The 12638-nt window shown below is 42.2% G+C and overlaps 1 protein-coding gene and 1 long non-coding RNA gene across 8 annotated transcripts in view; one reads left to right on the forward strand and one right to left on the reverse strand.

Moving 5' to 3' along the window:
* The window catches only part of AMPD3 (adenosine monophosphate deaminase 3), a 57340-nt gene that overhangs the window by 27633 nt on the left and 17069 nt on the right, over nt 1–12638 (reverse strand). For all 7 annotated transcript variants that reach the window (XM_065404126.1, XM_065404124.1, XM_065404123.1 and 4 more), the window contains 3 exons: nt 11847–12012; nt 6783–7002; nt 3966–4095 (listed from right to left, as the gene is read on the reverse strand). In XM_065404126.1, the coding sequence (XP_065260198.1) occupies nt 3966–4095; nt 6783–7002; nt 11847–12012 (516 nt within the window). The remainder of the gene's footprint in view (nt 1–3965; nt 4096–6782; nt 7003–11846; nt 12013–12638) is intronic.
* The window catches only part of LOC135878453 (uncharacterized), a 37139-nt gene that overhangs the window by 20495 nt on the left and 4006 nt on the right, over nt 1–12638 (forward strand). The gene's annotated exons all lie outside the window — the stretch shown is intronic.

The following is a 12638-nucleotide window of genomic DNA, read 5'->3' on the forward strand; positions in this document are numbered from 1 at the left end:
GGCATGCAATGATACTACAGGGCTATGCTGGAGGCCTGGACCCCATGACAAAGTTTATACAGATAGTCTTATGTGCATATATTGTATATAAAACATTGTCACCGAGTTAAGTTGATGCTGTACATTTAGAACAGTTAATGATAAATATAGTCAGGTGTCTTGAGCAGCCTATTGATGGTAATATGTCTTTCTAATACTTAAGCCAGTGAAACCCTCAGCTGTAAACTACTTGGCTTTCTGGGTACATACACTTTCTCTTGTAAACACTACTACCCTTCCCAGTAAGAGCTTCCTCCTACTTCCTGTGAAGCCAATGGGACATCTAACATTAACTTCACCTAAAGCAGACCTTAGGATAGGATCCCACAAGGTGGTAGCATCTGCAACTCCCATTGAGACCAATGAGAGATGAGGATGGTCAGCACTTTCTAGGATTGGGTCCTTATTCACCAACTGATTGTCAACAGGAAATGTGTAGTGTGAATAGATAAACAGAAGAATGCCACACTAGGCTCAAAAAACATAGTATATGGAGTATATGGGAATTGCAATCCACAGGGGGTTATAGAATTAAATAAAAACCTGGTTTATATGGCTTAGTCCATTAACCTGTTAACTGTGCTACAGCCTTATAACTACTAAATAAGAAACTGGCAGCTATGGAGACTTAAGGACACAAGCAGAAGCAGCAGTGCAAGCTCCCCCTCTCCCCAAACCCACTGCTGTGCACCAACCCTAATTTGTAAAGACTTCTTCTATGGGCTGCTTCAGCTTCTGTGTCAACTCTGTCCTTGGATTTTCTGCTGAGATGGCCAAAAGAGGAATCACAGATGAACAATACATAGTATTGGTGTTGGCTGTCTTATCTTCAGTGAGGTGTACACTGATAAGCTGGGAGCTACAAAAACCCCACCAATTTCTGGTCGCTGCTAAACTTTGACACAATCAAACTAGCAATCTAGATATGACTGTCTCCATGTCCCTTTACTAGTTCCCATAATCATTTGCTTTGTCTTCCCTACATCCCTATGCCTTCCTTCAGAGGGCTGCAGCAGGTTGCAGAATTACCTCTAGAGTCTTGAATTCAAATGGTGTTTTCATATCATCCACATAATGGAAAAATCTCAGCTTAAATGAGGCCAGTGCTAGAATATTAGGTTTCTGGGACATAAGGTCTGAGGTGCATTAGCAAAGCACCTAATAGGATTTGTATAACATTTGTAAAGCTATACTTTCTTCCCTAGCCACTAGTATTAGTGTCTCCCTCCAGGAGTATCAAGTTGATATGCTAACTTTAGAATGAAAAAAATGTTTTTAAGATTGGTAACTAATAGCAATATTGTTCATGATTAACAACTTGGTTGGACTTGCTTACATTATTTAACCCCAGGACCGGAAGACTTAAGAGGGATGAAGTGCTCCCTCTGTTACTGAGAAGGGGAAAAGCCAGCTGTTACAACGTTGTTTACCCTTAATTCCACCTACTGAGTTTTGCTGCTTTGGTTGGGATTTATTTACTCATGTGAACAAATCTCAACCAAAGCAACAAAACTCAGTAGGTAGAATTAAGGGTAAACATGAGACTTATCATTACTAGTCTATTGGATAGGGAGGAAGCTGTAGATGTGATATCTTGATTTTAGTAAGGCTTTTAACATAGTCCCACATGACATTCTTGTAGGCAAATTAGGGAAATGTGGTCTAGATTAAACTTCTATAAAGGGGGGGTGCATAATTGGTTGAAAGACCATATTAAAAGATCAGAGGGGTAGCTGTGTTAGTCTGGATCTGTAAAAAGCAACAGAGGGTCCTGTGGCACCGTTAAGACTAACAGATGTATTGGAGCATAAGCTTTCGTGGGTGAATGCCCACATGCGTCTGACGAAGTGGGCATTTACCCACGAACGCTTAAGACTAACAGATGTATTGGAGCATAAGCGTTCGTGGGTGAATGCCCACTTCGTCAGACGCATGTGGGCATTCACCCACGAAAGCTTATGCTCCAATACATCTGTTAGTCTTAAAGGTGCCACAGGACCCTCTGTTTCATATTAAAAGAGTAGTTATCAATGGTTCACTGTCAAACTGGAAGGATGTATCTGGTGGGATCTTGCAGAGGTATGTCCTGTATCTGGTACTCGTCAATATTTTCAGTGATGACTTGGCTAATGCAGTGGAGAGTCCACTTATAAAATTTGAGGCTGACTACTGAGCATATGTACTGAACTTGAAAAATGATACTCTATTGCTTAGCACAGATCCATAACACTTTCTTACTGCTCAGCAGTAAACAGGCCATTCCGTAAATACATCCAGGCTGTCTAAAAATACAACTGGCAATCTTTTTGAATTTAAAGGAGTGGATTTCCTTGCCTCTGGCAAAGATCATCCCCATTTCTGTTTACTGCTGATCCCTTGTTCAAACATACTTGTGAACAGCACATTTGTCTTTGATGCACCTGATTACACGAAGTGGAAGATATGCTTTGTTATAGGCACAGTTCCTCAATCATTCATTTAAGAGAATTCAACTGTAAGTCCCAAACCACATCTCTGCATTTCAATATGCCTTCCTTCCTCGTACGCCTTGACTATGCTAGCCACATTTGGACTTCAGTAGCACAGTCTGAAATAAATATATTATGAAACTGAGCAACGTTACTGGTATCAGTTTTTTTCCCCCCAGGCTGGCTCATTTTCTTTTGCCGTTATCAGTCTTACACAGGAATGGGGTGTGTGCAATCTGTCAGTGGAGAAGAGAAGAACTAGGTCTGGACTTGCAAAGGGAGGGATTGGTGAAATGGTCTGTTCCAACCAGATAATAAACTCAGTTTATTTCAAGCCTTAAATTTGTTCCTAAACTATTAGAATTTTTCAGACTATCTATAATAAATCCATCCATGTCTTATGGCAGAACCAAAGTAGGACCTGGGGGAAAATGCTAAACTGTTATGAACCTAGTGACCTAACATGGAGTTAAACCAGAGGACAGATGTCACAGCATTTAGAAAACCACAATGAGAAGATAACAAGTATTGTTAGCTAGTATGACAATGAAACCTGTTTTTACTACCTTTCAGTTTAAGTGTATATTCAATGGCTGCATTGAAGTAACCTCTTGCAGAATTTTTATGGCCGAATCCTGTACATGGATGTGCCCATATAGCTTCTGTTTAATTCATTAGATAAAACCCTCCAGGTCATATTATGACAAGACTCCCATTAAAATCCATGAGATCAATATGCACATCTGAGGACACAGGGCACAATCCTTGGCCCCAGTTCTGGTTGCTTTGCACTGCTGAGGCTGTGTCAAGCAGCTGGGAAGCTGTCCTAAAGGAGCAGCCAAGGATTCCCTCTGACACAAAGGAATTCTCTAGAGGGCAAAGCCAGCATAGTTGGTTCAATGCCCCAGCCCATCCTTTCCACACAGGGCTATGTTAGGGGCAGAGAGTACTGCAGAGGAAATGTGCCATGAGCAGGAGGGACTGGGACAAAGTGCACATGACTCTATCAGATTATTAGCTGCTCTAAGTTGCACTAAGAGCTGTTTCAGCTCCTGGTTAGCTCAGGATCAGGACAGTGGAAAGGTGGCACAGAACTCACTGCACCAAGTGGAATCTCAGTGAAGTTGAGGATTGAGCCCAGAGTTTGGCCTTCAGAGTTTTGAGTGTGTCTCTTCCCTAAGGGAAGAAGGTTTCTGAGTTGAGGCTGCAATGGGCCATCAATGAAGGGTTAAGTTTATAAACAAAATGTGTTTAGCTTTTTAAAAAAAAAAAATACTATATTGGAATATTAGCCTGTAATCTAAATGTTTAGTGTGTGTGTGTGGTATTTACAGAGCATCTTGTTCATTCCATCTATATTTCACACAGAGGTTGTAGTGAATGATATAGACTAAAGGGGGACAACTGAAAATTCCATCACAAAGACTGTAGCATGCTAATAAACCCTTTCACACTTACCTTTCTCACGTTATAAAAGTCTCGGTGGGGATTACTCTTCAGTTCTTTAAATTCAGACATTTCATTTAGCATCTCATGTAAACTGAATTTAGATTCTAAAAAGTTAAGTCGTCTGTGGCAATATGTTTTTCTGCAAAAGAGAGATGATGTTTTAATTATGATCAAACTACCCAGATTTTAAGTTTTAAGAGTGTAAATTACTTTGAGTGAAACAGCCATTAGATTTATCCATATTTTAATACGTCCCAGACATGTGATTTATCAGAGATCTATGGATGAAAATGGCTAGATATCATTATATCAGTGCCACAAGTACCCGTTCTTTTTGCTGATACAGACTAACACAGCTACCACTCTGAAACTTGATTTTTGTGGTTACCAATTAGGCCCTAAATTTGATTTGATACCAAATATGAAGCCAGTTAATAAAACACTAACAGAATGTGCTGGGAAGTTTTTTTGTTTGTTTGTTTTTTGTTTTTGTAATAGCCAAGAACTACAAGGACACTGAAGGAATGTATCTGGCCATGATTTACCCCCTTTTTGCATGCTATTTTTAACTTGTAATATTTTATCTCATCACTGTACCTCTGTGGAATTTCTAGTTCTTTCAGTTTGGTACATGATTGTGGGGGGGGGGGAAGAGGTGGGAGTAGTACAAAAAAGTAAAATGTATTACCTAACAAATGCTACCACTCAGATGCTATATATCACCATCACACAAACAAACCACCTTCTTACACAATGGAAGCAACCTGTAAACAAAACTATTACAACATGGAAACGTAGGTTATTTTCAACCAGAATAGTTATACCTCAGGACATGATCTACTGTGAATGTGATTTAAGTTTTGGGTGCCTTTATAGATGGTATATGTATTTACCAGTATTTTATCACTGTCTTTTTTGCTTCTTTTTGAGTCTTATTCTTCTGTTTTTCACTCTCTCAAATTGCTTCACTTTCACCCTCTCTACTCCACTTTTTTTCTTGTTCTGTTTACCCCGATGCTTTTTCTCTGCACCATTTGTCAAGCCTAATCTATGGTATTTCTAAAGTGTGTCTGTTTAATAACTAGCCCTTCTGTAATGCCATTGCCAGGACAGTCCCCCTTATGGCCTTCAGGGCACAACTCCCTACCACCGCAGGTATCTGTCTCTGAGGTCAGGGTAGTGGGGCTTTGACCCTGCAGCTAAAGAGCACTTTAGTCCTATCCCTTTCAGGGCACTGAAACTTTCAGTGGGACCCTGCTTCCAGTCTGGGCTTCCAAAGATCCATTCCCAGGATCTGTACATCCCTTCCTGGAGAGCTGATCCAGCAGGCAAGCAAACACCATCTCAGGACTGCACCCAGGCTTCTCTCCAACCAAAAGAACTAGAGCTCTGTTCTTTTCCCTTGGCAGGTCTGAAGTGGGCTAGGTCCTCTCCTCTTATCTGCCCTCTCCAGAGCTTACGTTTGTTGCAAGTGTAGTGGAGCAGGGCCAACTAGGTCCACAAGCTTTTCTTAAACCCTTCCTACCAGCCTTCTTAACCCCCTCACTGTCAGGGGGGCCCTCTCTGCTCCATGACACCTTCTCTTTTGCTACTCTTATCAGTCTTTCCTCAATGGAACACAAATCAAATAGTTTTGTAGTCTGTGAATCCATGATGTCTGAGTGAATTAGACATTAAGCAGAACAAGTTTGCTCACTGTCAGGGGCCTGGGATAGTTGGGAACGTAGGTGAGGAGATTTAAGGTGCCAAGGGTTAATGGCCAGCACTCAGCCAACTGGAGCTTGTCATCCTGCCAGCAGTCCAACCTGGAATGGAGATAAGTGCCAGCAAGGCAGGTGCCTGCAATGCAGAGATGGTTTGGTGTGGTTAGGCTAAGGGAAAGTTTATACTGGTTACTGTGAAGACTTTCCTGTGGTTGGTTTGTGTTCAGGCTGGGGTGGGCGTCAGTGTGGAAAAGCCTAGTCTGAAGAAGTGAAAAGGCTCTGGGGAGCTTGTTCCTGTTTTCAGTCTGGTAAATGTGGGTTTCAACAGAAACTCTAAAATTTAGCCTGAAGAAAGGGTTTGGACTGTTTCTCTCTTTGGCTTGCTTAAAGTGACAACATGTACCCTGCCAGAAGGAAGGGTTTAGAACTGCTCTTATTTTAATTTTTTACTCCATGAAAATCTCTCTCACTCTCACTCTCAAGCTAGGCTAGCTTGTCACTTGTGAAGGATTTGGCCTCCCTTAAAGGGAGAGGATCTAGGGCATGTGGTGGTTGTGAGGCAGGCAAATGGCTTGGTAGGATAACCCAGACTACTGCTCTGTTTCAGAGTCCACATCTGAGACTCTAGGGAGCAGTATTCACTGGAGTGCCCCTCTTTTCCCAATATTGGGGCAGTGTGAGGCTAATGTGAGCTCAAGTGCTCCTGACTGAAGACTTAACTACTGCATTTAATTTTTTTTAACATCAAATGCACAAATCTTCATTATTCAACAGGAAAGCTGATATTCCAATTATATAGTAATGGTGACATGCAAAGTTCTGGTTCCCACATTTCTAAAGGTTCAAGTCAGATTTGGCCTGAAACGTGTTTTATGTAAACTCGTTCACCCTTCACTATGCCTAGCATCCAGAGGCTAAAGACACACCTTTAGAGGTATACTGCTTTCACTTCTTTGGTTTTTCTGTTCATTGTAAGGCATTTTTCACTGTATATCCCACCCATGGATGGTAAGACACTCAACAGATGTAAAGCAAATGCTTTGAACGTGAGCAGTCTCACAAGAAATTGCCGCTGATCTGTATTACCAGCTCTTTGGAAAAGCATGGTAGTAAACATACATACATTGGACCGTCTGCAATCAGAGCAAGAACATGGCTGAGGTCAAGTGTGTAGGTCTCCAGATCAGGATATGGTAGACTCCGGGGCTCATTGAGTTTCATCATTTCTTTGTTCTCATAAACAAAGAGAATGCCTCCTTGCATTTTGACAATATAATCCAAATTGCCTGGAGCATCGTCAAGGTTGTAAGGATTCTCTAGTTTTCCTGGGGGTGGATGGAAATCTGTGAAATAAGTTTGATGTCAGAATTATGTCAGAAGTAACCCATTTTGAAAGGCAAAATAGTTACAGAAAGAAATTAATATTGTTTCTGCTCTAAAGAGAGAGATTGATGAAAGATGGATTTGAAATCAATTAAATGCATGTTGGTAGTTACTCTAAAGGACCTATAGTCATAGCACAGTTGGCTTTATTCTGACCAGCTTCATTAAAATTAAATGCAGTTCTGATTTTATTTTTTTATTTATTTATTTTTAATAAGTAGGGCCTTACCAAATTCATGGTCCATTTTGGTAAATTTTACAGTTTTAGGATTTTTTAAATCTGAAATGTCTCAGATTCAGATACTTAAGTATGAAATTTCATGGGGTTGGGCTGGGGGGGTCCGCAAGACTATTGTGGAGTGGGGTATTGCCTCCATTACTTCTGCACTGCTGGTGGCTGCAGCACTGCCTTCAGAGCTGGGCAGCCATAGAGTGGCAGGTGCTGGCCAGGCACCCAGCTCTGAAGGCAGCACCACTGCCAGCAGCGGCACAGAAGTAAGGGTGGCAATACCATACCATGCCACCTTGACTTCTGCCTCCAGCAACAGCACAGTACTGCCTTTACAGCCGCACTCCCAGCCTGCAGCTGCAGGGCTTCATGCAGCCAGGAGAGGTTGCTGGAGGTGGGTCTGACCCAGCACCTGGAGCAACTTGTGCTGGGGACGAGGAAGTCACATCCCTCCCTTGCCCAGCCAGGACTTGCAGCTGGAGCCTGGCACATGGTAGGAGCCCCCGGCTGGGATGCCCCCAGCCCTGCCCCGCCCTGGCTCTGGGCCCAGCACTCGGGGTTAAAGAGGCCTTGGTTTGGCTGTCTGACCCTACCACAGCATTCTCCCCTCCTTCCCCCCCCCCCCGACCATGACACCTTGGGCGGCTGGTCACCCATGCATAAGGCCAGCCAGACCCCCCAAAAATGACAGCCCCCCATACCATGCCACCTTCACTTCTGCCCTGCTGCTGGCAACGGCACTGCCTTCACAGCTGGGTGCCTATCCAGCTCTGAAGGCAGTGCAGAAGTACAGGTGGCAATACATGAACCCCTTACAATAGCCAGATTTCAAAAAGGAGACCAGATTTCACATTTCGTTTTTCATGGCCGTGAATCTGGTAGGACCCTATTTATAAGCTATTAAAGTTTCTATCATAATTCCAATACACTATTTTAAGTACTCTGATGCCATATAGAGTTGGACTTCAAATGCTATGCATTACCACCACCATATTATAATTCAAGGTATACCTATGTCTCAATACAATTTCAGAAGCCGTTTAAAAAAAAAAAAAAGTTTGGGGATGAAAGTACAGTTGAGATCTTTGAGTACTGACTACCTCTCCATGACTATTAGTCCCATTCCACCTTTTTGTTACAGTGGTTTTGGACATGTTTCACCACAAGTGAATCAGCAGTTCCAATACTGATACATCAGTCAGAAAGAAATAGGATACACTCTCCTCCTGCACTGGGCCGGTGCAAGGAAGTTTCGTGCCCTAGGCAAAACTTCCATCTTGGCCCCCTCCCCCCCCCCCCCCCCCGGTAGCAGCTCCCCCCCCCCAGCCGTGCGTCAGCTCCCCACCCCAGCTCACCTCTGCTCCGCCTCCTCTCCGAGCACGCCGCCCCAGCTCTAATTCTCCTCCCCTCCCAGGCTTGCGGCGCCAAACAGCTGATTGGCGCTGCAAGCCTGGGAGGCGGGAGAAGTGGAGCGGCCCAGGAACGCTGTAAAAAAAAAAATTGGGGGCACCGCTTTTTGGCGCCCCCAAATCTTGGCGCTCTAGGCAACCGCCTAGTTTGCCTTAATGGTAGCACCGGCCCTGCTCCTGCATCATGTCATGCAGTGAGATAAGTGAGTATAAGAACATAAGAATGGCTGTACTGGGTCAGACCAAAGGTCCATCTAGCCCAGTATCTTGTCTACCGACAGTGGCCAATGCCAGGTGCCCCAGAGGGAGTGAACCCAACAGGCAATGATCAAGTGATCTCTCTCCTGCCATCCATCTCCATCCTCTGACAAACAGAGGCTAGGGACACCCTTCCTTACCCATCCTGGCTAATATCCATTAACTGACTTAACCTCCATGAATTTATCCAGTTCTCTTTTAAATGCTGTTATAGTCCTAGCCTTCACAACCTCCTCAGGCAAGGAGTTCCACAAGTTGACTGTGCGCTGTGTGAAGAAGAACTTCCTTTTATTTGTTTTAAACCTGCTGCCCATTAATTTCATTTGGTGGTCCCTAGTTCTTGTATTATGGGAATAAGTAAATAACTTTTCCTTATTTACTTTCTCCACATCACTCATGATTTTATATACCTCTATCATATCCCCCCTTAGTCTCCTCTTTTCCAAGCTGAAAAGTCCTAGCCTCTTTAATCTCTCCTCATATGGGACCCGTTCCAAACCCCTAACCATTTTAGTTGCCCTTCTCTGAACCTTTTCTAATGCCAGTATATCTTTTTTGAGATGAGACCACATCTGTACACAGTATTCAAGATGTGGGCATACCATCGATTTATACAAGGGCAATAAGATACACTCCATCTTATTTTCTATCCCCTTTTTAATGATTCCTAACATCCTGTTTGCTTTTTTGACCATCGCTACACACTGTGTGGACGTCTTCAGAGAACTATCCACGACTCCAAGATCTTTTTCCTGATTCGTTGTAGCTAAATTAGCCCCCATCATATTGTATGTATAGTTGGGGTTATTTCTTCCAATGTGCATTACTTTACATTTATCCACATTAAATTTCATTTGCCATTTTGTTGCCCAATCACTTAGTTTTGTGAGATCTTTTTGAAGTTCTTCAGGCTGCTTTGGTCTTAACTATTTTGAGCAGTTTCGTATCATCTGCAAACTTTGCCACCTCACTTTTTACCCCTTTCTCCAGATCATTCGTGAATAAGTTGAATAGGATTGGTCCTAAGACTGACCCTTCGGGAACACCACTTGTTACCCCTCTCCATTCTGAGAATTTATTATTTATTCCTACCCTTTGTTCCCTGTCTTTTAACCAGTTCTCAATCCATGAAAGGACCTTCCCTCTTATCCCATGACAACTTAATATACGTAAGAGCCTTTGGTGAAGGACCTTGTCAAAGACTTTCTGGAAATCTAAGTACACTATGTCCACTGGATCCCCCTTGTCAATATGTTTGTTTGACCTCTTCAAAGAACTCTAATAGATTAGTAAGACGCTATTTCCCTTTACAGAAACCATGTTGACTTTTGCCCAACAATTTATGTTCTTCTATGTGTCTGACAATTTTATTCTTTACTATTGTTTCAATTAATTTGCCCGGTACTGACGTTAGACTTACCGGTCTGTAATTTCCAGGATCACCTCTAGAGCCCTTTTTAAATATTGGCGTTACATTAACTATCATCCAGTCATTGGATACAGAAGCCGATTTAAAGGACAGGTTACAAACCATACTTAATAGTTCCGCAACTTCACATTTGAGTTCTTTCAGGGACAGTAGGTGCAGTAAACTTTCACCCTGTGATGAATATGCTCCATACTTGGCAGATCCCCTCTCTATCAGGGATATTTTTAGTAAAAGTTAGGGACAGGTCACAGCTTCTGTGAATTTTTCTGTTTTGCCCATGACTTGTTCATGACTTTTACTAAAAATATCCATGACAAAATCTTAGCCTTACCCATCACTACTTAGTGATTAGATCATACTCTCTCTTAGTGTGTAACTAGCATACAGTGTATTGCAACCTCAGCTATAGCTGACCTAAACCAATTAAACCATGTCTGGACTTAATACTAAGTAGTCTGAATGATAACAAGATCATGCATTCAGTCTTGGCTTAACAGACTAGGTAAGAAAGGGAAGTTACCATGTCCTTGCCATTCTTTGCTGAAATTACAGCACCTGACAATATGTGCTGTGAATTGATACCAGAAGTGTCTCAACAGTAAATAGGTATTCAAATTCACAACCACCTGGATACAACTTACTCAAATACTTGATTTTAAGCTTGTGATTTAAGTTGTCAGTGTCTCTTTAAAATCTTTTTACTTAATTACTAATACCTTAGAAATAACAATGTGAAACTTGTTTTCAAATAAGATTTCTCTTGCATCTAGACAGCCATGATGTCTCATCAACTAGCCTAGAAATTCTCACAAATGTCATCTATCTTCTCTTGAATATTCAGCATATTTCTACTCTCCCCAGAAAAGTTTCCTTTTAATATAAAACCTTCTACTTGAGGACATATAAACATCCTCCTCCCTGCCACTATAGGAGAGGACAACCATTTAAATATCTCTTTCCAGCCAAGTTCATGGCTGAGGATGTGGCTAGGTACAACAAAGACTAAGCCTCTCATACGTTTATGGCTATTTAACAATATACTCTTATATTTCCAGGAATGTAAAATAAATATGTGGTCCCTAAAATCAGGTCCAAAGGACTGGCCTCCTTCACAACCCTACCACAAATGATCTACACCTTTCTCCCTCATTACTGTAGTTAAAATGTAATTTACATTACTGTTTCTTGTTTGCTGCAAATACTAATGTCAGAATTCCAGTGTGTCGTTAGGGGCGTTTGTTTGTTTAAATTAGAGGTTATTCCAGACCAAAATCCCACATCCAAACCTGCCTGAACTTCAGGAAAATTTAAATTCAGAATGAACTTTGCAGCTTGAGTCCCTATCTAGTGTTTGCTTATTCAGACTGGAAAATAGAATGTAGCCTTTTTATTCTAAATAGAAATAATCGCAGAAATCAAATGTTTTCTACAGTATGATAGGTTTCCCTTTAACAACAACAACAAAAAAGACTATTGTACCTGGACATACTTCATCTTCCATCTTCCATTTTTCATCTTGCATAGTGCATAAATACTGTGATGTTGTTCTTGGAAAGCGATGGTAAGCAAGGCGACAATACTTCTCTCGAATTAGCAGAGCTTTCACCAGGCCCTTCGCAGCCTGTTCGTAATCATCAACTGTAACCTGAAAAGAGAAGCTGTATAAATACTGATAGAAGAGAAACAGGAGCATCTATTAAAAGTCAGTTTGTCATTCATTTGAACCCACTTGGGCAATAACAAGATTTTTATTTCCAGAAGTGGAAGCCTTAATAGGATTTGGGTCTAAGGCCTGGATCCACAAATTGACTTAGACATTGCAATGCTCAGCAGTGTGGCGCCTACTTCTAAGTGTCTAGAAAATCACAGGAGCAGCACTGTGATGCATAAAGCCAAGTTAGGTGGCTAGGCTCCCCATACAATCATAGAATATCAGGGTTGGAAGGGACCTCAGCAGGTCATCTAGTCCAACCCCCTGCTCAAAGCAGGACCAATCCCCAACTAAATCATCCCAGCCAGGGCTTTGTCAAGCCTGACCTTAAAAACCTCAATGAATGGGGAGAGATAGGAGCCTCGGAATGTGATTCACAAAAGACAGCACATCATGTGGGAAACTGTCTAAGCTAGCCAATGGAGATGCCTATGACAGAAGTGTGTCTTAAACCCTGGCACTCTGACGGAGATAGGAGCCTAAGTCCAGGCTGGAGAGAGGCACCTAGCTCTGCTAGCAATCCATGAATGGGAACCCACCACCTGGAGTCAAGTGGCTAA

The sequence above is a fragment of the Emys orbicularis genome, chromosome 4 (genome assembly GCF_028017835.1).
Source record: "Emys orbicularis isolate rEmyOrb1 chromosome 4, rEmyOrb1.hap1, whole genome shotgun sequence".
Classification (NCBI taxonomy): Eukaryota; Metazoa; Chordata; order Testudines; family Emydidae; genus Emys; species Emys orbicularis.